The 25,440-nt window shown below is 37.8% G+C and overlaps 1 protein-coding gene across 5 annotated transcripts in view; it reads right to left on the reverse strand.

Moving 5' to 3' along the window:
• Positions 1 to 380: 380 nt before the first annotated feature.
• Positions 381 to 25,440, reverse strand: part of TMEM39A (transmembrane protein 39A) — a 29,083-nt gene continuing 4,023 nt past the window's right edge. The window contains exons 3-10 of one of the 5 annotated variants that reach the window (XM_070788519.1): positions 19,602 to 19,824; positions 15,392 to 15,475; positions 11,058 to 11,212; positions 6,247 to 6,595; positions 6,102 to 6,146; positions 5,297 to 5,484; positions 3,183 to 3,303; positions 381 to 775 (exon numbers count right to left, since the gene is read on the reverse strand). In XM_070788519.1, coding sequence (XP_070644620.1) covers positions 542 to 775; positions 3,183 to 3,303; positions 5,297 to 5,484; positions 6,102 to 6,146; positions 6,247 to 6,595; positions 11,058 to 11,212; positions 15,392 to 15,475; positions 19,602 to 19,824 — 1,399 coding nt within the window. In that variant the 3' untranslated portion in view covers positions 381 to 541. Of the gene's footprint in view, positions 776 to 3,182; positions 3,304 to 4,177; positions 4,398 to 5,296; positions 5,485 to 6,101; positions 6,147 to 6,246; positions 6,596 to 11,057; positions 11,213 to 15,391; positions 15,476 to 19,601; positions 19,825 to 25,440 lie in introns of those variants that run through there. The other 4 variants (XR_011566410.1, XM_070788530.1, XM_019985475.2 and 1 more) reach the window with 4 other exon arrangements.

Raw genomic sequence — 25,440 nt, forward strand, 5'->3', positions numbered from 1 at the left:
ACAGAATGCAGATTTCCTACCTCAGAAATGCTTCTTCCCAGTAGGCAACAAAGAGAACCCCAATAGGACTTAAACCCACTCTTGCCCCATGCACTCCAATACTATCTGCCAGTCAAAAAACAAAACAAAAGATAATGAGTACTGTCAGGCAACTCCACTGATCTCTCTGTAACAATAAGGCCAACCAAAGACAAAAGATGAGGAGGACTGGGAGGAAAGCAGACACACAAAAGGTACCATGTCAAGTGATATATGAGATGTGTTCAGAAATGAATGAGTTATTCCAGGGCCATACAAACAAACCAATCTCTTTACTAGAGAGGCACACCTCTCCTCTGTATATTAGTCAAATATACTAACACATGAAAGATCACATCACCTTGTTTATGGATACATTTAATATCCCTTGCCCTTCCCACCTTTCAAAACATAATAGTATACAAAATATAAAATATCTTAAATATTTATAAAAATCGCAAGAAAAAAATAGAACGTATGAAAATATTTTTATCTGAGTTCTCCCTCATTGTTGAGAGGCAGCTTAGTTTGCCTTGAGTTCGTAACTGTTGAGCGGATAGGAGTATGCCCTGCCTAATACTATTCTGTCCCGGAGGAGCTTAAATAAAACATAGTAGTTGCAGAAGAGGATGAGAGCCATGGAAAGTGTGTGGTTCCACTTCTCTGACCGCAGCAAGGAATAGAGCTGGTAGAAGACAACACTGCCCTCAATAAGGATAAGCAGATTTAACAGCCTTAATGGACGATGAAACAGGAACTGTAAGGAAGTTAAAAAGCAAAATGTTATTTCATAGAAAAGATGGCAGTTATTCTCACATTTTTTTCTAAAATCATTTTACAGTTATAGGCTCCTATGTACACTAATAAGTAGATCTGCTTATTGAATGTCAATCAGGCAGAGATCCAAACCCATTCTTTTTTGCTCAAGGAGTAATGAAATACATTTTATTTCAATACCCCTGAGAAACAGAAAGGGATTTATCCAAAAGAAATCTTCCTCAAAAAAAAAAAAAGTTTTTCCTAGATTATATCTTATCTCAAATATTTTACTTGAGATAACCACTTAAAATGTAACTGCTTAAAAATGTAAAAATCGTTGGTTTGTGGGCTGATCTAAGATATAAACACCTAAACTAAACAAGTCTGGAGGGAGGGGTGGTAATACAAGTTGAAATATCAATACAGTAATTTCTTAATTTCTTAAACTGTTACCCACCAAGCTGTTTTGTTTTGCCCAGTTTTTCTGGATATTGAGAAGTAGGGTATACAAAGACAGAACATTGAAGAAGGAAGGAAAGATTAGTTAGAATTAAGAGACTGGCTAAACACAGAGCTCCAAGTTCATCACTCTTAAGAGGCTGAATCCTAGTTGACTAATAAAAATGTATTATGAATAGAAGACAGTGGTCACAGACTGCAAACTGTGCTAATGGTAGTGTATCAGATCTAAAAGAATAAGTTAGACCTCAGGGCTCAAATCTGAGAATAAAGCTCTGAAAGGTTTAACTGGGTTCTCGGGATTCTTCTGCAGGAGAAAGAACATGCTTACCCTGGATTTTATTACATGATCTCCAGTAATACCATGTATAATACTGGCTCAGAATTAACATTCTAAAAAAAAAATCAGGCAATTTCAGATTCTGTGGCAATTATACCAAATATAATTAAATGTGTAGGTAGGCTATAAACTGAAAGAGTAAAAATGTGAGGAGAGCCACAGTTACAGGTAGCAGGTCCATTCTAAACTTCAGTGTGCCTTAAGAATCATTTCCAAATATGTAAATGATGCAAATTCCTAGGATTCTTCAGAGATCTGACTCTAAGGGACCCAACCACCACTCTGAGAAGCACTGATTTACGTGTTTGGTCACACAAAATCAGTAATAAGTTCCTTAATCTTTCTTCTATGGTTTCCACCTGATTCTTCAGCTGTCCAACACTAGCAAGGAAAATACTTATTTTTCAAGCAGGAAATTTTAATAAACCATCTGGTTACTGTCGGCTTCCAGGGGACCATAATGGCCAACAGATGCCATTAACAGCCTGTGGAATTCAGCTGGCTGAATGAAATATTCTGTGTAGAAACCAGATGTTTGTGCAGTTATAACCTAAGTCCACTCCTCCATCTTAAGGCAATCCCACAGGAGTCAAAGAGATTGTCATAGTTCCCTCATTCAAAGGCCTTCCACCTCGGCCCACCCACCCCTATTTATAAGCAGCCTGCCCTGATGCAAGTTTTCAGTTTTTAATGAAAAAGTCCTTAGTAGTGAACACTCGCAGAACCAGAACGTCCAAGTACTGGGAGGAACTGGGAGGGATGAAGGGAGGGATGGGAGGGAGAAAGGGATTCAAGTATCAAATGAATGAATGAATGAATAAAATCTCCCAATTCTTTTTCAGAATATGATCTCCATTCAAAGGCAATGCACTGCACTTTGGGCATTTTTACTGAAAACAGTTTCCTGCATGTACCTTCTATTCCCCATTCCCATTAATCAGTTTGTCTTTCTTTAATAAGTAAATATTTCTCCCTCCTAGAGCCAGAATTTCTGGAAAACTGAAAGATCAAACAGAACATAACCCAAGACATAAATCAAATGGGACAGAAACTGGCTTTAGTAGGTATCTATTGCTTTTTTCCTTTCAAACTTTTAAGCCTTTTTTCCTTTTAATTCGAAAAAAGGTAAAAGACCACAGATCATGCCATCTGCCTGTGTTTCAAAGGGGAAGGCTAAGTATTTTAAGGAGATGATATACATGAGAAAAACCAAAAACTAAAATCATATTATTACTATATTAGATACTGCATAATGACACACAGATATAATAGCGATACTGCTAAACCAAACTATTACAAAATTAAAGACTGTAAGATGAAAATGGAAGTCTTAAATAATTGTGTACTTCTTTCAAGTAATACTAGACTCAACAAATTCCATTGTAACTAGAGAAACCAGTCAAACTATTAAAGTTGAGATACTGGCATTTCACCTTCAATCTGCCTTTCAGAAGTATTCCCAAAGGACAGAGGCCATTACAGTAGTAAAATAATTACCCTGTATTAATGTCCTAGTATGTGCTATACTCTGTGCTAGATATTTACACACAGAGTGGCCTCCTAACACTCCTAAGCTTATGTCTGAAAAGAAATAAGCGGTACTTGCATAAAAGCGGGCATGGGATACATCTGAAGGCACCGCCACGTTGTAAGGCCCCACGGCTCTATATAAGCATCTGCTGTGTCGCACCAACACCCCTTGAGGCCATATTGTATTTTCTGACCAACTAAGGGAGAAAGAAATGCAATGTTAGCATATTGGCAATTACAGATAAGATAGTGTCTGGCAAAACCAGCTATATTTCTATGGAAAAGATTAAGTATTCAAGTCTTCATCTGCCTGAATTCTGAAAAGACAGTGATTCCATGGTCAGACTGGAAGGAGTTAGAAAGGATTTATTATAACTTCATTGCTATATTTAGAGAGAAAAGTTAACTACAAAGTTAACTCAGTGTCAAAGGACTTAAGAGGCTTAGGAGAACAAGCAGAAACAAATGTGTAAGTAAGGCATCTGTGAGCCAGAAAATCGAGTATAAGCAGGTGGACTGTCACCTCAATCCCAAGTGAGCAGAGTCCACCGGTGGAAATGCTAGAGGGAACAAACAAGAAGAGGAAAGTGGATGGTAACAAGATGAGTGGAGAAATTAACACATTATCGAACTAGCGTGACATTTACTGCAGAATTACATCCCACAAGCTACAGAAAATCTATTCATTTATCACACATTTCAAGTGCTTCATACTGTGAGAAGCTGTACAGAAGAATACAGAGACACACAAGGTACCAACACACAGACTTTTCTTTTTACTGCTTTCCTGGTTTATTTTTATAGAGGTTCTCTAGGAAAAAGAAGTTATGCAAGAAGCTTCACTCTTTCCAGCACCAACATAATGGAGTTTGGGTGGGGATGGGGGATCTTCAGGTTAAACTTTTTTTAAAAAAAATCTAAGTTAATTCATCTCTTCCTGATTTTGGAAAGGTTAGTTTCCTAGGGTAAGAACTGGGACAGCATTTTAAATATGTTAAAGAAAAAAAAACGTCTAGCACCCTGAAGCTTTCCCAGTTCAGAAAATGTTCCATCAGCCTTGCTCACACTTACCAGCATTAAAGTGAAGACACACCTCATGGCCATGTGCCATCAGGAGCCTGAAGATGTACAGTACTAGCACTGTGCATTGGATTTTCAATTTTTATTGAAATCTGTCCTTTGCCCACAGTCAGGTTTCTTTTCAGCCTGGCCCAATCTCTTTCAGTTCCTGGGCTTGAAGGCCTGTGCTAATCTGTATCAGACATCAAGGCAAATAATTGAAGGGAGCACTCTGAGGGGAAGAGGGGAAGGGAATGTCACCTTTAATTAGGACACCTTTAATTTCCTAATTTAATTAGGAAAGAATTTCTAGGTGATGAAATTTGTGAAATGTTCAAATTATAAAAGGGAGCAAGATGAAGATGGTCCAGGTCTGAGAGAAAGGCATGATGAAGGTCTCAGAAGCAAGACAATAAAAGGATTCTAAAGTCAGTCACTTTGGACCATAGGGACCATGCAGAGAAATGACTGACAGGGGGACACAATGAAAGGAATACTCAGAAAGAACTCAATCAGGGACAGTTTTCATTTGAATATAGGAAAAGCAGAGCAACATTCATTAGTTTAGGAAAAGAAGTGCACGAAGATGCAGGCTAATACAACAACAAAACAAAGAAACAAAAAAACAAAAATAAGTAAACAAAAAATAAAAATGCTGTCTAGGAAAATTACTAGAGCAAATTTACATTTATTAGAGAGAAAAGACGAGAGAAGCAAAGTCCAGCTGCCTAAGACAATTAGCTAGCAGCTATTTAGCTGTGGCAATGAAAACAAGAAGATGAATCTCACAGTCTTCTAAAGAAAATTAAAAATATATCATGAGTCTCTGAATTTGGGCAAATGGTTAGGACTGAAAGAAAACTCCAAGGTGATAGTTTGGGAAACAAATTACACACTCTAGAGTGACTGGGCAGTTGAAAGGTAGAAGGCATTTGAGGAGGGACTGGGGATGGTGGTGGAAATGAGTTAATGTTCCCTGCTTTCAGTTTAGAGTGATGACAAGCACCCATGTGGGCAAAAACTAAAAATTAAATGTTCAAAGCCAAGAACAAGAATGACATACAAAGCAAATAAACATGGTCAGCAGCATGTAAAAAGGTGTTAAATGGTTTTATCCTCTAACCTACTTACATGTGCTGTGGAGCATTGCTGTAGGAGCCATGTTCAAGCTTCTGCCACTTGCCCAGGTGAGCAGCTGATTTATGCAGCAAATCACAGTACTTGGATGGCAGCAGCTGTGTGGTGAGCATGACAAAAGCATTGATCCACACCATAATGAGGTGCTCACATGACCAGCGCATGTCATAGTACTGGGTACTCTGGAAGAGATTAGAAGAGAGAGAAATGATCCATGTGCTGGCGAGCAAGAAGGCAGGGATGGATGCGTGTATATATGCCCCGCAGATAATGCCACTCTGAGTCACACATGCATTTGCTGTCCTGCTGTCCGTGCAGAAAGTTCAAGAGCAGAGTCCTCCAAAATCCTGCAGCCTGACTTTCTGGTTGCATGAGTTAGGGTTGGGAGGGAGAGGCAATGATACTTTAAGTTCTTTCTGTCTAGAAGTGAATGCTCTCTGTGAATGACCACTCCAGCTGCAGATGTGCTGCTCAATGGGTGAAGGAAGGGCACTAAAATGACCCAAAAGATTCTGGGCCCAAGTGACATCCAGACCATTTTTCTCTTCTACCAAAATAAAGTTTAAATAAAGGTTAGATTAAATTCAAGGAAACTCCTGATGACCATGTTAAGATCAACCATGGTAGGCTGTATTTTACTGAAACTTCAGTCCTCTTACACTACCATATACTGATTCTAAGTACAAGTTTATTCTCTCCAGAAACTGGGGGTGGGGGAAATCTAAAAAAAAAGAAAGAAAGAAAACAAGAGGGGACCACCACGGGTGCATCACAGATAGGGAAACATCTATCCACCAACCAGGTATTGGTGCACTCCAGATGCAGCCGAACTCCACCATCCAGGCTGCCGAAGGGGAGACAGAGAAAAGGGGGATTAAATAATACCCAGTTTATGTCATCCACACACAAATCCAGGAAGCGCGGGAAAGCACGTAACCTCTTACCTTCACAAAACACAGGGGAAGAAACGCAACATAGTAGGCACTGAAGAGAGAGTTGAAGAGAACTTCCTTGATCCTGTGGTTGAAATCTGCTTTCAGACATTCCACTTCATTGCGAATGAGGTCAGGAGACAGTGGGCAGCTGTGGGTGGGGATGGGCGTGGCATTATTAAACTGTTCTTTTAGAGACTCCAGCAATAAGGAGAGGAAGTCCTTGGATCTCGCCAAGCCACCCACAGTTGAGGCACTTTCCTCTACTGCCTGGTGCTGAACGGCATAGGGAAAGTCTGTGAGGAGGAGATGAGCTCTACTATCTTGGTGGAAACAGCAGAGAGGAACATAAACACCAAACCTGTAGAAAAACAGGAGTATGAAAATGAGACCACAGATGCCACCTAATATCAGACCTCATAACTATGTTAGTAAAATAGTCATGATTCTTCAGAATGAACCTAATATAATGGGGACTTGGCTGATGGCAAATTCATTATCTGGGAAGCTCTTTAATTTCTTCCCACAAAGGCAATATATATTCTGTACGATAAGAAACTACAAAAAAAATCATGACAATTACCTAGAAATCATCCTTTTTATAATTTTTACAATTGGGTGCATAGGCTTTATATTTTTTCTATGTTTAGCTTCACACAGTATAAACTGTTTTGTATACTACTGTTTTAACTTTGGCTGTGTGATTATGTAGCTTGTATACACTGAGTATTTTCTCATGTCATTAAATGTTTTTGTTAACAATTCTAAAAGGTACTACAGTATCCTCATATAACTATACCATCCTTTACCTATTTCTCTCTTGTTAGAAACATACTATTTGTTATTTTCCACTATCATAATTACCAATGGAGTAAATAATTTCCCACACACATCTTTGTGTACATCTGGTATTTCTTGAAGGGTTGCCTTTTACTTCCTGTTTTCTCTTCTTAGTGGTGGGGCTCCCCTGCCTCCCCACAACATCACCCATATCACCACCCTAGCTCCCCTTGTTATTTTTCTCCACTGAACTGGTAAGATCATGTATTTTACATGTTTATTAGGTTTTTTATTTAGGGTTTTTTTTCCACTGGTCTAACCTCCCCTTACTACAATGTAAAAAGCTCCAGGAACCAGATATTTTAGTCTGTTTATTAGTTCACTGCTATATATATCCTTGATACCTATAATAGAGGCTGAAACATAGTAAGCACTAAATAAATACCTGATAAGATTAATACAAACAATTCAGAAGTACAATAGATAAATTCTTACAGGTAAAATTACTTGGCTAGAGGACCAAAAATTTGTGAGACTTTTCGTAACTTCTTAAAGTTACTTCAAACTTTGGTTCCTTAAAAACATTTTAAACACTTCCCTAAGTCTTAAGAAACTTCCACGTTATAACCTAGGTCTGTATTATAAATAAAGTGGTCATTTCACTGATATAAATTTAGATATTAAAAATAGAGAATAAAAAGACACTTTATGAATTTTATTTTAAAAAAATTAACAAATGTCACTTGTTCATAGTTCCCTATAGAGGGAGAAAGGATGACTTTATTACTAATTAAGAGGATGGTGAGCAGCAGCTCTGGGATCCAAAGTGAATGTGCCCTGGAGTAGCAGAAAGGGAGGTGAGTAAATGCAAAAGTATCAGGCAAAACTCACATGTGCAAAATTGCGAAAGCTAGAGAAGGCTGCAAGTTCAATACTGCTGAAACCGCACATGCAGGAGTGGGGTGAGAGCTGAGGTGTGGAGTAGATTGCCATGATGGCCCCGTTTCTTTACCCTTCCCAGTAGTTTCACCCACTGTCGCATAACTGCACAGCCCTCCTTCGCATAGAAGGAGACCCTGCCTAATCTCCATGCTGGGCTCAACAGTGTGATCTGTTCTGGCCAATGGCATGTTAGCAGACACGCTAGGATGAGAAGCTTTAAATGGGCTTGTACATTCAGGCTTGTTCTTTTGCCACTCTGCCAGTTTCATGTGACCGTGTCCAGAGACGGTTGCCAGAGCATGAGACTCATGGAACAGAGCTTACTTGTCCTAGATGCCTAAACAGACAGCTAAACAGACAGCCATCAGTCTCAAACATGTGACTGAACCCAGCTAAGATAAGATTGGGAGAGCCTCTTAACTTCCAGCTGATCCCAACATATGCACAATAAATACACAGAGTGTATGTATGCTACCACAGCTCTGCGGATGTTTGTTACCGCATCATATGTCAACAGATAACTGATACAGGGTAGCATCAAAGGCTTAGAGCATGGAGAGTTTTGTAAAGTACAAAAATGATTCATTAAAGAATTTTAAAGAGGGTTAGTACATATATTTAGACATAAACTTTGTTTGAATTACATGCTTATTTCATTGTTTTACAAGGGTATGGACAGCCTCCAAAAATAAGCTTCTTTACATATCTTAAAAGAAATGAAAAGGTTTGCTAGTCATTCTGATGATGGTAATCCTCTTCAGTCTAGCCAAAATATTCCTTGATATATCCATATATTAGCCTTTCAAGTTAGATATGGTTAATCTTCTACACTGGGACGACCCAGAGGGATGGTATGGGGAGGGAGGAGGGAGGAGGGTTCAGGATGGGGAACACATGTATACCTGTGGCGGATTCATTTTGATATTTGGCAAAACTAATACAATTTTGTAAAGTTTAAAAATAAAATAAAATTGTAGTTAGGAAAAAAAAATTAAAAATAAATAAATAAATAAATAAATGATTCAATCAGATATTGCTAGTAAACAGAATAACTAAATAATTTGTTTTCAACTCAAAACAGGTGAAATGTTAATCTAGAAATACAGAAACAATTGATGTAAAATATGCACCTTATAAGGAATCTGAATCATGAAAAATGAAGTTTATAACAAGAAAAATCATTCTGTATGAACCAAGTTGATGAGTCCTTTAAATAATTGTTTAAGTATTATAATTAGAACCTTACAGAGTACAACCAATAGAAAGACTCTTCTTGCCACAAAGTCAGACTTGGCTGCACAGTCTCTGAGTATGTCTTTATTTTATACAGTCACGACATATAAATTCATGCTTATGCTATAGCATCCTAAATGGTGTAAAGCAATGATTCTCAAATTTGAGCTAGCATCAGAATCATCTGGAGGACTTGTGTTAAAACACAAATCGCTGGGCCATACTTTCTAGAGTTTCTGTTTCAGTCTGGGGTTGATTCCAAGAATTTCTAACAAATTTCTAGGAGGTAGTGATGCTCTTGTTCTGGGAGCCACATTTTGAGGACTACTGAATTTAGAGTAATGGTTAAGACAATGGCTCTGGAATCAAAAAGACCTGGGTCTTTCTCATTAATTGTCTAACCATAGGAAAATTTTTCAACTGCTTAATCTGTCTTTACCTATGTCAAAAATTGCTAATTGTCTGCCAATAGCTACTGTTCTGTTCTTCCACAGCAACAGAAATTTTAGTTGAGATACAGCTCCCCTGCTGAAGATTCAGTTTTCCAGACTCCCTTACAATGTATTCTACTAGGGAAAGTGGAGCAAAAAGATAACAGAAGCTTGAGTCCTGACACCATGGAGCTACTACAACTATCCAACATAACTTAAATACACACTGTACAGGAGAGAGGAATAAATTTCTAACTTTTAAAGCCTCCAGTATGTTGGATCTGTTACAGCAGATTTTATACTACTTCCTGGGTGATTGTAATGATTTCATGAGATGATGTTTATAAGCACCACCTAGCCCAACATTTAACACATAATAAGAGCTGAATAAATGATAGCTATCTGTTACATCTAATGAAGGTGGTTTTAGCCAAATGTATACAAATTAAAAAACTATGCAAGATATTTAGTTTAATAAGGTAATATCTACAATAAAACACAATTCAACCATCAGAATGGCTAAAATTTTTCAAATGGAAAACATCAAATGCTGACAAAACTGTGTAGCTGTCAGACTCTTACAGTATTGGTGAAAGGATAAAATGATACCACTTCTTTGAGAAAAAGTCTGATAGACTCTAATTAAACTAAACATACTCCTACCTTGTGGCCTAGCAATGCCACTCCTACATATAATTCTCCCAAGAGAATGTAAAGGTAGCTTTACAAAAAAAGACTTGTATAAGAATGTGTATAATAGTTTGTTTTTTTTTTTTAAGAGTAGTCAAAAACTAGAAACAACACTGATGTCAAACAAGAGGAAAATAAACTGTGGTATATTCATGCAATGAACTATTATTTATAATATGTAACCATAGACAAATCTCAAAAACAACATGCTGAGTCAAAGATGGCTTGAAAGTGTACATATTGTACAATTCCATTTATATGATATTCTAGAACTGGCAACCTAATCTCTGGTGGGGGAAAAATAATCAAAACAGTGGTTGGCTCTGGGATGCAAAGGGTGGGGTTTGACTGGAAAGGGACATGAAGGAATCTCTGGAGTAATAGTGACATTCCATACTGGGATGAGGTTTTGATTTACACATGTATATGCATTTATCAAAACTCAGCAAATGTACACAAGATTTGTGAATTTTACTGTATATGAATTTTATATGGCAAATAAAGCTAATGAAAATGTTCTCCATTGGTACTGCTCAGGAACAACCTTAGTTTTTATCCATTGCCCTAACTCTATTCCAGTTTAGAAAATAAATTATTCGGTCACCCTACCCACTGATTTTTTTCCAATTGCCTAAACTTCAGATTTGCATTGAAGAATTTCATTTCCCTCCCTTTTATACCATCATCTGGCATGACCCAATAATTTCTTAAGACTTACTAATAAAATAGTAAAACTGGAGTACTCACGGGTAGCCAAGGAAAAGGAGATTGAGGACTGAATGGCTTCGGAAGAGATTGACGAGGGTCCAACAAAGTACCCATCCACACAAAGTAAGTAGCACCAAGCGGGCTGATATCAGAACCATGTAGTGAATCATTGATGATGCACCCGCCTTAGTGGCCTGTAAGTTTGGAAGCGCCAAAAATAAAAGTTTATAAATGACCTTACTCAAAAGCAATGTGACTCCAGTAAGGACTTAGTAAATTTAGAGGAAGATAAACTTGGGGGGGGGGGGGCGGTGAAGGAAGGAAAGGAGAAAAACTGCCCATCTCGCTTTATTTTCCTCTTTCTTGAAGGTTCAGATCACTCCAGGCAGTTAGCTGTTTCCTCCTTACATTCCCATGGTGCCTCACACAGACCTCCACACAATTTCTTATGAAATTGTCTAATTTATTTACATTGGGGCTTCTCAAAGTATGTTCCATTAACCACACTCATCAGAATCACTGGGGCTGCTCACTGTACATGCAAATTCCTACTTGCTTTCATCATCAGGTATAGGGAACAAACTCACAAGTTAAGGAACCTGTATTTTAACAACCCACCAAGTGATTTTTATATACATAAAAATAGTGAGCCACTAGTTTGACTCCAGACTAGACGATAGCCTCAACAGCAGCAACAGTGTTTCTATTTTTCTTTGAATCTTCCCCCCAATATGCTTGCTGAATTTATGTTTAGTAAATTATGGAAACTTCAAAAAGTAATGAGATCTTCTTTGACAAATCCCTATATAAATAGAAGGTTTGATGGTTTTTTTTTTACTTTAGCAAACATGAAAATAACGCATGGTCCTTACTTCTAGATCTTCACATCACAGCTGTTCAAATACTCTTCTTTAATCTTGAATCTTTAAAACTGATTAAATATAGTAAGAAACCATAGTTGTCTAAACATGAGGCTCTGCAATGTCATTTTCTTACAAACTAAACCAGGAAGGAGGGAATGAGTGAAATGCAGGGGAAAATGACAGATTCTTATAAGCTCTGGAACAGCAATGTCAGAACTCAGAAAAACAATTGTCTGGAGTCAATAGCACATGGAAAAGGAGGAGTTTTCCAGGTACCTCCTATGTATGCATTTCTTAGTTCACCCAACATGCTATCAATACACAGCATAAATAATATACACACAATATATGCTGTTTGTGTAGTTACTTATAAAAGCATAAAAGCAGTTAATTAATACTACTGCCTGAGCCTCAAAACTGTGAAGTAGGCTCAACGTGTTCTCAGTAATAGCATGGCAAATAGTTGCATATTATTCCCGATACATACTTCATGCCAGTGTACCTCATGTGTCAAAGATAAGAGAAGGCATTTAAGCAACTGGAATTACTTCAGTGCCTCCACTCTTGAATGTTTAGGGTTAGTTAACAACAACAAAAAGGCTGTTTCTGCCTAGTGTCACCACAGCAGCAGAACCTGAATGTATTTATAATTTCTGCCATATTCCAGAGTCCAAGCTCTTAACCACAAAGCTAGTGGAGGTGATGGAATTCCAGTGGAGTGATTTCAAATCCTAAAAGATGATGCTGATAAAGTGCTGCACTCAATATGTCAACATATTTGGAAAACTTAGCAGTGGCCACAGGAATAGAAAAGGTCAGTTTTTATTCCAATCTCAAAGAAGTGCAATGCCAAAGAATGTTCAAAGTACTGTACAATTGTGTTAGTTTCACATGCTAGCAAGGTAATGCTCAAAATCCTTCAAGCTAGGCTTCAACAGTACATGAACTGAGAACTTCCAGATATACAAGCTGGTTTTAGAAAAGGCAGAGGAACCAGAGATCAAATTGCCAACATCCACTGGATCATAGAAAAAGCAAGTGAATTCCAGAAAAACATCTACTTGTGCTTCATCAATTACTCTGAAGACTTTAACCGTGTGGATCATAACAAACTGTGGAAAATTCTTTAGAGGTGGAAATACCAGACCATCTTACCTGTCTCCTGAGAAACCTGCATGCAGGTCAAGAAGCAACAATTAGAACCAGACATGGAACAACAGACTGGTTCAAAACTGAGAAAGGAGCTTGTCAAGGCTGTATATTGCCACCTTGCTTATTTAACTTCTATGCAGAGTACATCATACAAAATTCTGGGCTAGATGAAGCACAAGCTGGAATCAAGATTGACGGGAGGAAGACCAACAACCTCAGATATGCAAATAATACCACTCTAATGGCGGAAAGTGAAGAGGAACTAAAGAACCTCCTGATGAGGGTGAAAGAGGAGAGTGAAGAGGCTGGCTTAAAACTCAACATTCAAAAAACCAAGATCTTGGCATCTGGTCCCATTACTTCAGGGCAAATAGATGGGGAAAAAGAGGAAGCACTGACAGATTTAATTTTGGGGGGCTCCAAAATCACTGCAGAAGGTGACTTCACCCATGAAATTTTTTTTCCTTGGAAGGAAAGCTATGACCAATCTAGATAGTGTATTAAAAAGCAGAGATATCACTTTGCTAATAAAGGTCCACATAGTCAAAGCTATGGTTTTTCCAGTGGTCAATGCATGGATGTGAGAGCTGGACCATAAAAAAGGCTGAGCGCCAAAGAATTGATGCTTTCGAACTGTGCTCCTGGAGAAGACTCTTGAGAGTCCCATGGACTGGAAGGAGAACAAACCAGTCAATCCTAAAGGAAATCAACCCTAAATATTCATTGGAAGGACTGATGCAGAAAGTAAACCTCCAATACTATGGCCAACTTATGCAAAGAGCCTCCTCAATGAAAAAGACTCTGATGCCAGGAAAGACTGAGGGCAAGAGGAGACGGGGCAACGGAGGACGAGACGGTTGGGTGGCATGACCGACACAATGGATACATGTTTGAGCAAGCTCCAGGGGATAGTGAAGGGCAGGGAAGCCTGGAGTGCTGCAATCCATGAGGTCACAAACAGCTGGACACTACTTAGTGACTAAACAACAGTAAACTCTCTGAAGTTGTGCAAAAGCTGTTAAAACTATTCTTAAGTAAAAGAAACAATAGAGTTTTTCAAGGTATAGCCCTTGTAGCTCCAAAGAAGAAATCTCTATTTATGAAGGGCTTACACACTAACTAGAAGGGTTTACATACTAATCTGACATACACAAGCACCATTTCTAAGTAACCAAAAAAGATGAAACAAAATCAATCCTTGCCTCTTTTAACAGATGTAAACATAAAATCCCACTGAGTTTCTCTAAAGAAAGAAGAGACTTTCTCAAATATCCAAAAGCAAAAACCTAATTTCATGACCTAAATAAAGACCTTGGGATTAAAAAATCATAGATAGCCTTTCCCACCATGAAAAACCTGCACTCTTACTATCAATATTTTAAAGTTAACTTCAAATAGCTTTCAGATTATGACTTAATTATCTGCAATTATTCTGTGCTCACAGAAATAAAGGTCCTGAAAATCAGAGCCTGCAGACACAGACTTCCCATGTATGTTTTAGAAGAAAAGAGTTGACCCTAAGTTAGCTGTGATTATAGCAATGATTTATTCAAAATTTCACAGCTAAAAACAAATTATTAGCCATTTTAGCTAAGTTAACATTTTTTGTTTTTGTATTCATTTATAGGGCACAAAATGGCAACCCACTCCAGTGTTCTTGCCTGGAGAATCCCAGGGACAGGGGAGCCTGGTGGGCTGCACAGAGTCGGACACGACTGAAGTGACTTAGCAGCAGCAGCACAGGGCACAAGATAAATTTTAAAATACACATTTATCTTCTTCACTGGGGTTTACAAGTATAAAAAAATTATTTTAACAATGGCCATTTCATAAAAAGATCATATTAATGTTAACATGGTCTTTTTAATTAATTAGGTTCTAATCTTCAGGATTAGTCCTATGCAAATGTGGATGCTGTCTTTTAAAAATTCTAAGTTTTAATAAACTCAAATGTCTCTTGCTAGCAACTCCACAAATAGTATATAAATAATTCCAAGTGAATGTTACTTGAATCACTGTTTTAGATGCAACTTTCCCTAGTAACAGTTACCTAAAATCCATCCTATTTTTACCATAACTATCAAAATTAGAAAGATTATACTGAAGGACTCAGAAGCTAGAATTAAGCTCCTACTGGACAAATAGAATTTCTAACAGCTGAATTAGTATATCACACTTGAACTTTGAATATATTATGAGAAAACCTTTTTAAAAAAACTGGCACAGTTCATGTGAGAGTAAAGAAATTATTTATAACAGCATTTAAATTATACTTTGACACTTCACATTTTCAACCTGAACACATCCTAGTGACTAGCTCTAGCTACAAGTGATAGAATACAATGAATGAGCTGTTACCTCTGAGATGAGAGCCCATACAAGCCTCCTTGCAAGCATCACTGTGATGAATGCTGCCAGGTGGTAATCAATGAGATGAAAATTCTGTAAGAGAAACAAATAACTACATCAGAAAGAAATATGGATATCCAGTTGTAACTACCACATGAAGAAGCTCGCCCCTCGAAAGGTCTTCTTATGTCACCTGACATTTACAGACCACAGGAATTGGGGAGACTTTAAAGAGACTACCTACCTTCTCCTTCTTTCATGACAAGTTGCTTTAATTTTTAAAACACTATTTTAAACTATCTGGAATGTAATCTTCTCTGTTCTTGAAAGTTTACTGTATTAAAAGGAAAAGACTGCAGTTTTGGGTTAATAAGTACCAACCTGCAGAATTATGACAAGAATAATTTATCTAAAATGCCATACTTATAATGAGTGTCAAATTTAAATTTCCAGTCTCTAAGAGCTACTGTGGTTGGTCTCTCTTTAAGAAAACTTAAATTAATCTAACTGGGCATCTATTAACCTAAACTCCCTAACTCACTGATACATCAACACATTCAGTCTTTTCCCTTAACTTGATTCTGAAACATGTCTTATGTTGATCTCTTCTTCCTGTAAAATGACAGCATTACCTAGATGCTATGTATGGCTCCTTCTAGTTCTAAGTCTGTATATTTAACTGTAATAATAAAATAAAAAGTCATTAGTGGCAAAAAAAAATAGGATATATTTTAATTTTGATGATCAAAAGGTCTCTAAGTTTCTACAGTTCTCCTTCCAGAATTTCTCAACTCATTCAATAAATATGAGCTGGGCACCCAGTTTGCTTAAGAGGGAAAGGCAATAACAATAAACAAGCTAACAAGCAAAAGCATTTCAAACAATTATGCTGCTGGTAAGAAAAAAAACAGTAATGACTAGGAAGGGAAGTGTAGAACCAATTTAAACTGGTGATTAGGAAGGTTATCTCTAAGAAGGCAGCATTTGGCTGAAGGCGGCATTTAGGCTGACAGCTGAATGACAAAAACGCACCAGCCAAGAGAAGATCAGGTGCTGAGCACTCCAGCCAAGAAAAAGTAATCACATAGCTCTAAGGCAGGAAAATATATGCCTGGTATGTCTCAAAATCAGCAAGAAGGCTCAAATGAGGTAATGAGCAATAAAGACTGAGTTTACTTTTTTTCCCCTAAGGGGTAGTTATAGGAGTGTTTTAGGCAAAAGGTGCCATGATTCTATTTGTATTTTTACATTCTCATGCTGATTGCTGTGTGGAAAATATATTGTATTGGGGAAAGATCAGTAAAGAAGCTATTGCTTTAAATTCAGGTGAGAAAACATGATCACTCAAACAGGGTCAGCAGCAATTGGGAGTTGCCAGATCTGGGATACATTTTAAAGGTAAAGCAGTCAGAATACCAAGAGAATGAATGGCTTACTGCTTCTCAGACTATTTCCTTTTCTCTAAGCGTTTAGAAAGAAAAAAAGTGAAGTCGCTCAGTCGTGTCTAATTCTTTGCGACCCCATGGACTGTAGCCTACCAGGCTTCTCCATCCATGGGATTTTCCAGGCAAGAGTACTGGAGTGGATTGCCATTTCCTTTTCCAGAAGATCTTCCCGACCCAGGGATAGAACCCAGGTCTCCCGCATTGTAGGCAGACGCTTTACTGTCTGAGTCACCAGGAAAGTGTTTACATCCTAACAATTATTTATTCCCCCTTGAGACTCCTCCATGCTTACCCTATTTCTTTAAAATAATGCAAGAAAATTCACTACATCCCCTAGCTAATGTCTGGGGGTCTTATTTATATGTATCACCAGTCCATCTAAGACATTTTTTATATAAAAAAAATTTAAGTGCCTAAGGTATTTCATTGTTAAACACATTTATATTCTAAATCATTGAAAAATAGTAATTTACGTTTGGTTAACCTTTATAAACCAGAATATTTGATTAATCAGAGCACTCCATTCCTGAATATTCTGAATAATTTCCTATATTACTACTAGCTTGTATTTTTCTTAGGGTTAAGACTAACTCATATAATTGTTTGATAGTTAGAATGATATTTTACATATTCAGGTGCCCACATTTTCTTTCTGATAATTACTAAGATCTTGAAAAGGAAAAAGGAAAACCTAACATGTAAATCTGACAAGCGTCTGAGTCAGGCATGCCTAATGGAAGAAAGCTTAAAAGAGACAAATCACTAGCTGAAATGTAAATCCCATGGTGAGCGTCCCAGTCAAGGAATCAGATCTCTGGCAGCCCATTCATCTTTAACAGTTCACTGATGCAGGCCCCAGATTCATGAGCTAACTCTTATTTGCTATTCTACATATGCTACTTATAGTTCCACAGTTAAATTTTAAGCTTTGTGTGATCAAGGATCATATGTGACAGATAAGTTAGCCAGCTCACATGACACTCTCCTTTAAGTGTCCCTTCCTCTACTGTAGAGACTGGAAAGCTAAAAACTACATGCCCAAACTTTCTTGTAACTGAACTTACTAGATTTAATATCTGCCAGCCACAAGGCACCACATAAACTGAGTGAAGTGGGGAGAGGGGCAGGGTAAAAGGCACCCACTTTTGGTGGTATGAGTCACAGCAAAGTAAGCATAATTCTAGAGTCAGCAGCTTCCCAATTATAACAGGAGCACTGGCTCCCTTCATTTCAAGGCAACATTTGTAACGGACTTTTACAAGAACTCTTGTCAGAAATTGACTGGGAAGTTGTCAGAAGTTGACGGGGAAGAGTTCTGTGATTAACCTGAAAATTCAGTAAGCGACAAGTTTCCATAGGATGTCAAAGTGGAAACAGTATAATGAACTAACCAACGGTACTCATGGAGTAAATTAAGAATAAATACAGGGAGTAGAGCATAGCAGATAGGTCTGGATTTGAGTATTCACTTGATCACATGTGATTTTAAGCCAGTTTCATAATCTCTAGGTCTCATATTTCTCACTTATAAAATGGGAATCATAGAATAATACCTACTTGTTTTTAGAAGGAATAAATGAGATAATAATACACTATATAATAATAATAATAAACTATGAAAATAGCACAGTAAATATATTAATAAGTATCTGCCAATGTCACTGTTACAATACAGGTATTTAGATTATAGAACTACATAGTGGAAGAAGCCTTAAGATCATCTAATCCAACCTTCTCATTCTGTAACACCATGGCCAAAGAAGGATGAATGAAGTAGGGTTCCTATACTCAATAAACTCATAATCCAGGTAGAAAACAAAACCCTATTTTTAAAAAAGCAATTATTTGACACTAAATCATTATAATTCTTAAAATAAAGAAACTAAACTTTTCTTCACCTGGTATTAAGCCGAGAGATGATCAATATGGAAAGAAAATTCTTAACGGTTAATTTTAGGAGCAACCAAGTGATACAAATATTTAAAATAAAATTGTTTATTCCCTTCTCATATAGTCTTGAATATTTTGGTCCACATTTCCTATGTTCACCAGACCAGGGAGATTTTCTAATCATTTAGAAGTCTCAGACAATATAAGCTACCAGGACAATAGTCTTTCTCCTAGAGCACATCTCTATAATCCATCCAAATCTTCCATTGCCAACCACTTACTTACCAGGTCACCTGACTACCCTGAACTGGAATATTACCACAGTGTTCCTAAAAACTGGAAAGAGAGCAGTAGAAACCTACAATATATTTTGATGTACTTCAGCAGAGATAGCTAGTTCTTGCCTCTAGTTTACTTTTATAACGGAACCCAATTTCATCCATGGTTAATGATGAACTCAGCTAAGGGGCTATATTGTACAGCTTCTCTTACAGTTAGGAGCAGATACATGTCAAAATGATATGAACCTGGTCTAAATGAAAACACTCTCCTTTATGTTTCCCCATGTTCTTTTCTCTTTCTGCTAATCAGGGACAGATCACATCCACTTTAGATGTAGAGAAAGCTAAACATCAAAACCTTTCTGTGATACTGTTATAATAAATTACTTAAATGTTTTCCACATTTTCTTTATATTTTTTTCCTATCTCTGGTTATGGACCAAAGCCAGATATTTAACAATTTTATGATATTACGTTCTGAAAGTAATCTGCATTTTAATATAAAAACATTTTATTCCAAGAAAAATAATTTCTACATGAAAGTTTTCCAACTAGTTTCTTGGCTAAGTAACATGAAGAACTTAGAGGCCTACTAAGACTTACCAATGAAGTACAAGAGGCAGGATGATTATATGGATACCACCACACTGTTTTATAGATGTTGATGTACTGAATGAACAGAGCAACCAGCAAGTAGATGAAAAAGAGAAATTCAAAGAGCAGGCTTCCATCCACAGGCAAATCAGGAATTTGGCAATGACGAACAGGACCTGGGGTGATTAAGGCTGTGATAGGTGGGACCGGAAGGCCAATAGCACTACCATTCCTGAGAAGAGAAAACTATAGTTAAATCAAATGGTGATACCTTTCAGTGTCAAAGAGCACAAAGGAGTCCTGCTTCCTTAGTCACCTGTACTTTTAACTGTTGGTCTTCCTCAAGACTCTACTCTGGGACCTTTCGCTCTTCTCTTTTCCCTCTACAACACTCTCTCAGTCATGTAATACGTGGTCATGGCTTCCACTATCTCCTACATGCTGAAAACGAAAATTTCTCTCCATAAAGCTCACTGCTGCATTTTAGATCCACATCATCAAGCTGTCTACTGGACATCTCTGTGTTTCTCTTCCTAAAGTCCTGATCATAGTCTATGGCCCACGCAGTTAGCTGCCCAAACCAGAAACCTGGGAGTCATATTAGGAATCTTCTTCTCTAAATCACTCTCTAAATCATATATACTCCACTTCATAAATCTTTTTCCAAATTGCACTCTCCTCTCTAAACCCATAGCCTTAGTTCAAGGAGTTGCCATTTTTCACCTGAACTACTGTAGTAACGGCATCTGGTCCCATCACTTCAAAGGAAATGGATGGGGAAACAGTGGAAAGAGTGTCAGACTTTATTTATTTTTTTTTGGGGGGGGGGGTTCCAAAATCACTGGAGATGGTGACTGCAGCCATGAAATTAAAAGACGCTTACTCCTTGGGAGGAAAGTTATGACCAACCTAGATAGCATATTCAAAAGCAGAGACATTATTTTGCCAACTAAGGTCCGTCTAGTCAAGGCTATGGTTTTTCCAGTGGTCATGTATGGATGTGAGAGTTGGACTGTGAAGAAAGCTGAGCGCCGAAGAATTGATGCTTTTGAACTGTGGTGTTGGAGAAGACTCTTGACAGTCCCTTGGACTGCAAGGAGATCCAACCAGTCCATTCTGAAGGAGATCAGCCCTGGGATTTCTTTGGAAGGAATGACGCTAAAGCTGAAACTCCGGTACTCTGGCCACCTCATGTGAAGAGTTGACTCATTGGAAAAGACTCGGATGCTGGGAGGGATTGGGGGCAGGAGGAGAAGGGGACGACAGAGGATGAGATGGCTGGATGGCATCACTGACTCGATGGACGCTGAGTCTGAGTGAACTCCGGGAGCTGGTGATGGACAGGGAGGCCTGGCGTGCTGCGATTCATGGGGTCGCAAAGAGTCGGACACGACTGGACTGAACTGAACTGAACTGTCGTAATCCCTCTAAATTCAAGTCTATTTTCACCAAATCCTCCAACCTGCCTTTAAACATCTTTCTAAAGTGAAATTCTGATAGTATACTCTCTTGCCTAAAACTCTTCAATGCTCTCTACTGCTGGTAGCATAACACCCAAAAATGTTTATTCCTATAAGGCTCTCTGCTTAACAAACTAGTTTCATCTCTTATCACTCCTCCACATGCACCCTAAACACTACCCATGCTATTTGCTATCTGTGAATATATATATATATATGTATGCTTTGTACACAATATTCCTTTTACCAGCAATGTCCTCTAAAACCACCTTCCTTAACCCTTCACATATACATTTTTAGAGAAAATTGGAGACTTTTTAAATAATCAAACAAAACCTCTAAAAGATTACTCTGACTCTATCAAAATCAATTCATCTCTCCTCCATGCCACTATTACACCTAAACAATGCCTTTATTGCACTTTTCAATTGTTCAATTTTCAAAAATTGTTACATAATTTTTTCATACTGTTGTGTAGCTTTTTGTATACATCTTTTTGTCTATCATCATAATCTTAAGGACAGAGACAGTACTTCTCCTAGTTCACTGTAATTATATACCTTTAGGTTGAGAAGACAGTAAACCAATACAGTCATGAAAAAGAGGGAGCTCTCTCAAAACACAGATTAAAATGTAGAAATTTTAATTCCTATCTTATTCTTTTACGCTCTCTTATAGGTCACAACTAGCTGGACTATCTAAAATGATAAGATAAGGCTAAAGAATAAAATTTCCCATTATTTGTATGCCTGTGAACAGTAAGAGATCTAAGGTTCTATGATGTTAATAGAACAAGGAAAAGAGGCTTCATTTGGCTATTTCCAAAGAAGATTCTCAAGAGGGAATAATTATTGTTACCATTCTACTCTAAAATTTCCAAATATAGAATTCTAGCATTAGTATGTGACACTGACAGCACTTAAAGTGACTCATGGGAATATAAACTCTGCTCATTCTGAACCATTCTGAATAGTTAAGAATACCATGGCAGAAACTAGAAGGGAAGTGATCTAGAAGGGAAGAACAGGGATGGGTGAGGGTTGGAAAAATTTTTTAAGTTTCTTCCCCTCAATCTCAGAGTACATTGCAATAGAGCAAGCTTACCAAGGACTGGGTTGTGATCTACCAGTAGGTCTCAAAACTTCATCTGCTCAATCATAAATTAATCATTAATACACCAGTGCCCTCTGATCTGTTCTGGGAGCTGGGCCACAGCACTACGCAACTCCAGGAAGTGTTACACATAAAGAACAGGACATGAAAGATTCTCTCTGGAGTTGTTCAAGTTGGTGGACTTGAATGGAAAGAAATAATGCCAACAACCATTCTATTGCCTCACTCCATTTAATCACAAAATATGGGAAAAAAATTCTGAGGAGTCTCTACTCTAGAACAAGCTAAATATTCTCTAGAACAAATAAAATTTCCTATTCCTCTTCAGTCAAAAGTATATGCTAAACTATTTGTTATGATTTAAAAGTTAAAATGGTTTTCATAGAATTTTCCTAAATAAAGCAGACTAATGTGCTTCTGCCATTAACAAAGTTATTAACACTCTGGGCTTCAAGAAAAATATTCAAAACAAAGCACAAAAGATCTATATGTGTGAAACTACCATATGATCCAGCAATCCCACTCCAGGACATACATCCAGAGAAAACCATAATCCAAAAAGACACAAGCATCCCACTGTTCAGTGCAGCACCATTTACAACAGCCAAGACATGGAAGCAATTAAATGCCCATCGACAGAGGAATGGATAAAGAAGATGTAGTACATAAATACCATGGGATATTCCTCAGCCACAAAAACAGAAAATGAAATAATGCTATTTGCAACAACATGAACAGACCCAGAGATCATCATAGTCATTAAGTCAGACAGAGAAAGACAAGTATTGTATGACAGAGAGCTTATATGTGAAATCTTAAAAAAGCTATAAATGAACTTATTTACAAAAGAGAAATAAAACCACAGATGTAGAAAACAAACTTATGGTTATCAGGGGGAAGTGGAGGGGAGGGATGAACTGGGAAATTAGGATTGACATATACACACTACTATTTATAAAAGAAATAACTAATAAGGACCAACTGTACACCATTGGAAACTCTACTCAATACTCTATAACGATCTATATGGTTATGGAGTGGATATATGTGTATATATAACTGATTCACTTTGCTGTATAGCAGAAATTAACACAACGTTGTAAATCAACTACTCTCCAATAGAATTTTTTTAAAAAAAGGATTCACTCAATCCTTCTCCCCTCTATTTGGAGAAGTGCCACTCGTCTGAATGCCCATTAAAATTTGGTCCCCAGTTCCCTTATCACATTTATCATTTAACACTGACATATTCTCTCCCCTGCTGGGCAGTAAGCCACTTGTAATCAGAAATCAAGATGTTAGGGAACCATTGACCAAAACCACCCACCTTGGCATAATAATAACTGCTTGCATGAGTTGTCTCATAACAGGAAATCTCAATAAGGAAAATGATGCTGCTGCTGAAAACCAACTGGAAGAATTTGGGAAGGGCCGAAAGGAGGAAGGAGATGCCAGCCCATAATATGTTCTCTAACCTCCCAGAAACCTTCATGCTAGAATCCATCTTGGCTGAAAGATGGAGTGTGCCACCAGGAAGTACCCTGAGTCAGACCAAATATGGGCAAAGCAAGGTGACTGGCCGGAGACAACTTGGAAAGCTAACCCTATTACCCGTAACACCTGAGACTGCAAGCCACGTGGCAGAGCAGTTCTCCAGGCTTTCCTTACGTTGCTGCTCTCCACCTGGGTGCCCCTTCCCAATAAAGTCTTTTGCTTTGTCAGTTAAAAAAACTTTTTCTTAAAGATCTGTATTTGTGATATCCTATACAACCTTGGCTATTATACTTCAAGCCAAGAGACAGAAAGACAAACATCAAATAAAGTGATCCAGAACATCAGAGGGAAAGAGGAAAGTATTTTCATACATTGAAAATTTGAGGGGATATATGATCAAAGCATTTTAAAACCAAAAACAAACAAAAAAGAGCTAAAATAAACACTTAGTTAATACATCTCAGAAAATTAATTACAGAAAAATTTGAGAAACTTTAGAGAGAAATCACTTAAGAAAAGTTAAAAGCATTGTTCCTCTGAAAGAATATAAAATAGATTCAAGAAAAGCAAAGTGACACAAAGGTTTGAGATACAATGTGGGAGAGTTCCAGTCCCAGATTTCCCCTTAACCAGTTGTGGGTTTTTTGTTGTTTTTGTTTGTTTGTTTTTGGCTATGCTGGGTCTTTGTTGAAGTGTGCGTGCTTAGTTGCCCTGGGGTACATGGGATCTCAGTTCCCTGACCAGGGATCGAACCCATGTCCTCTGCTTTGGAAGGCAGATTTTTAACCACTGGACCACTAGGGAAGTCCCCCATTTGTGGTTTTTGAGACAATAACTTGACATCCCTAAGCCTCATTCTCTTCATCTATAATACAAGGGTTGGAAAAGATTCTCTTTAAAAAAATTTTCTCAATGCTAACACTGAATATTCTCTTTGAAACAGGGCTGCAGTCCCAACAATCATGCCTACGCTGATGATCTGCTAGGAGGACTCAGAGGAAGGGGCATGTAGTTGTGTTCACAGCTACAATTTGTAACAGCAGAAGGATACAAATCAAAACCAGCAGATGGAAAAGGTAACAAGCAAAGTCTTGAGGAAACCAGGTGCAAACTTACAAGGGTTTCTCAATGGAGTCCTACAGAATGCCCTTAATTAGTTTAGCAACTAGTATGACAACATGTGTAAAGTCCCTCTACCAGGGAGGTTCACTACTAAGCAAGCAGCGTTTTTACTGAAGGCCAGCCTCACCTCATAAACACTCTTTAGCTAGCACTATGAAAATTCCAGACTCGAGAGGAAAGCAGATGTTCAGCGTAACAATTTGTACAAAGGACTGGCTACAAGGCTGGCATCTGGGAACTTGACTGGTAAACAGTTTCCTCCACTGACACAAAAGTTTCTCTAAATAATAAGAGTGGCTTACTGTCCCTAAACTGTCTGTGCAAATAATATGAATTATGCTGAACTCTGTTTTGTCCTTGTACGCAGGAAAGAGTTAACACAGCAGACCTAAGACTAGCCTTTATGGAGCTAGCAAGCAGCAGATTTTAGGTAAGAAAATGGATAAGTCAAGAAAAATTTAAAGGAATAAAAAAGAACTAAAAGGGACAGAGAAAGCAGTGACCATTTGAACATGCTCAGGTGATATTAACTAAGTATGCAAGAACAAAACAAAACCACTCTTAGTCCTTCTCAAGTAAGACTCTCCCTCAACTAAAAGCTCTCTAGAAAACTCGCGTTCACAGTATATTCTCCTTCTTTAGAAGGCAATCATCTAGCA

The sequence above is a fragment of the Bos indicus genome, chromosome 1, assembly GCF_029378745.1.
Source record: "Bos indicus isolate NIAB-ARS_2022 breed Sahiwal x Tharparkar chromosome 1, NIAB-ARS_B.indTharparkar_mat_pri_1.0, whole genome shotgun sequence".
NCBI classification, from domain to species: Eukaryota; Metazoa; Chordata; class Mammalia; order Artiodactyla; family Bovidae; genus Bos; species Bos indicus.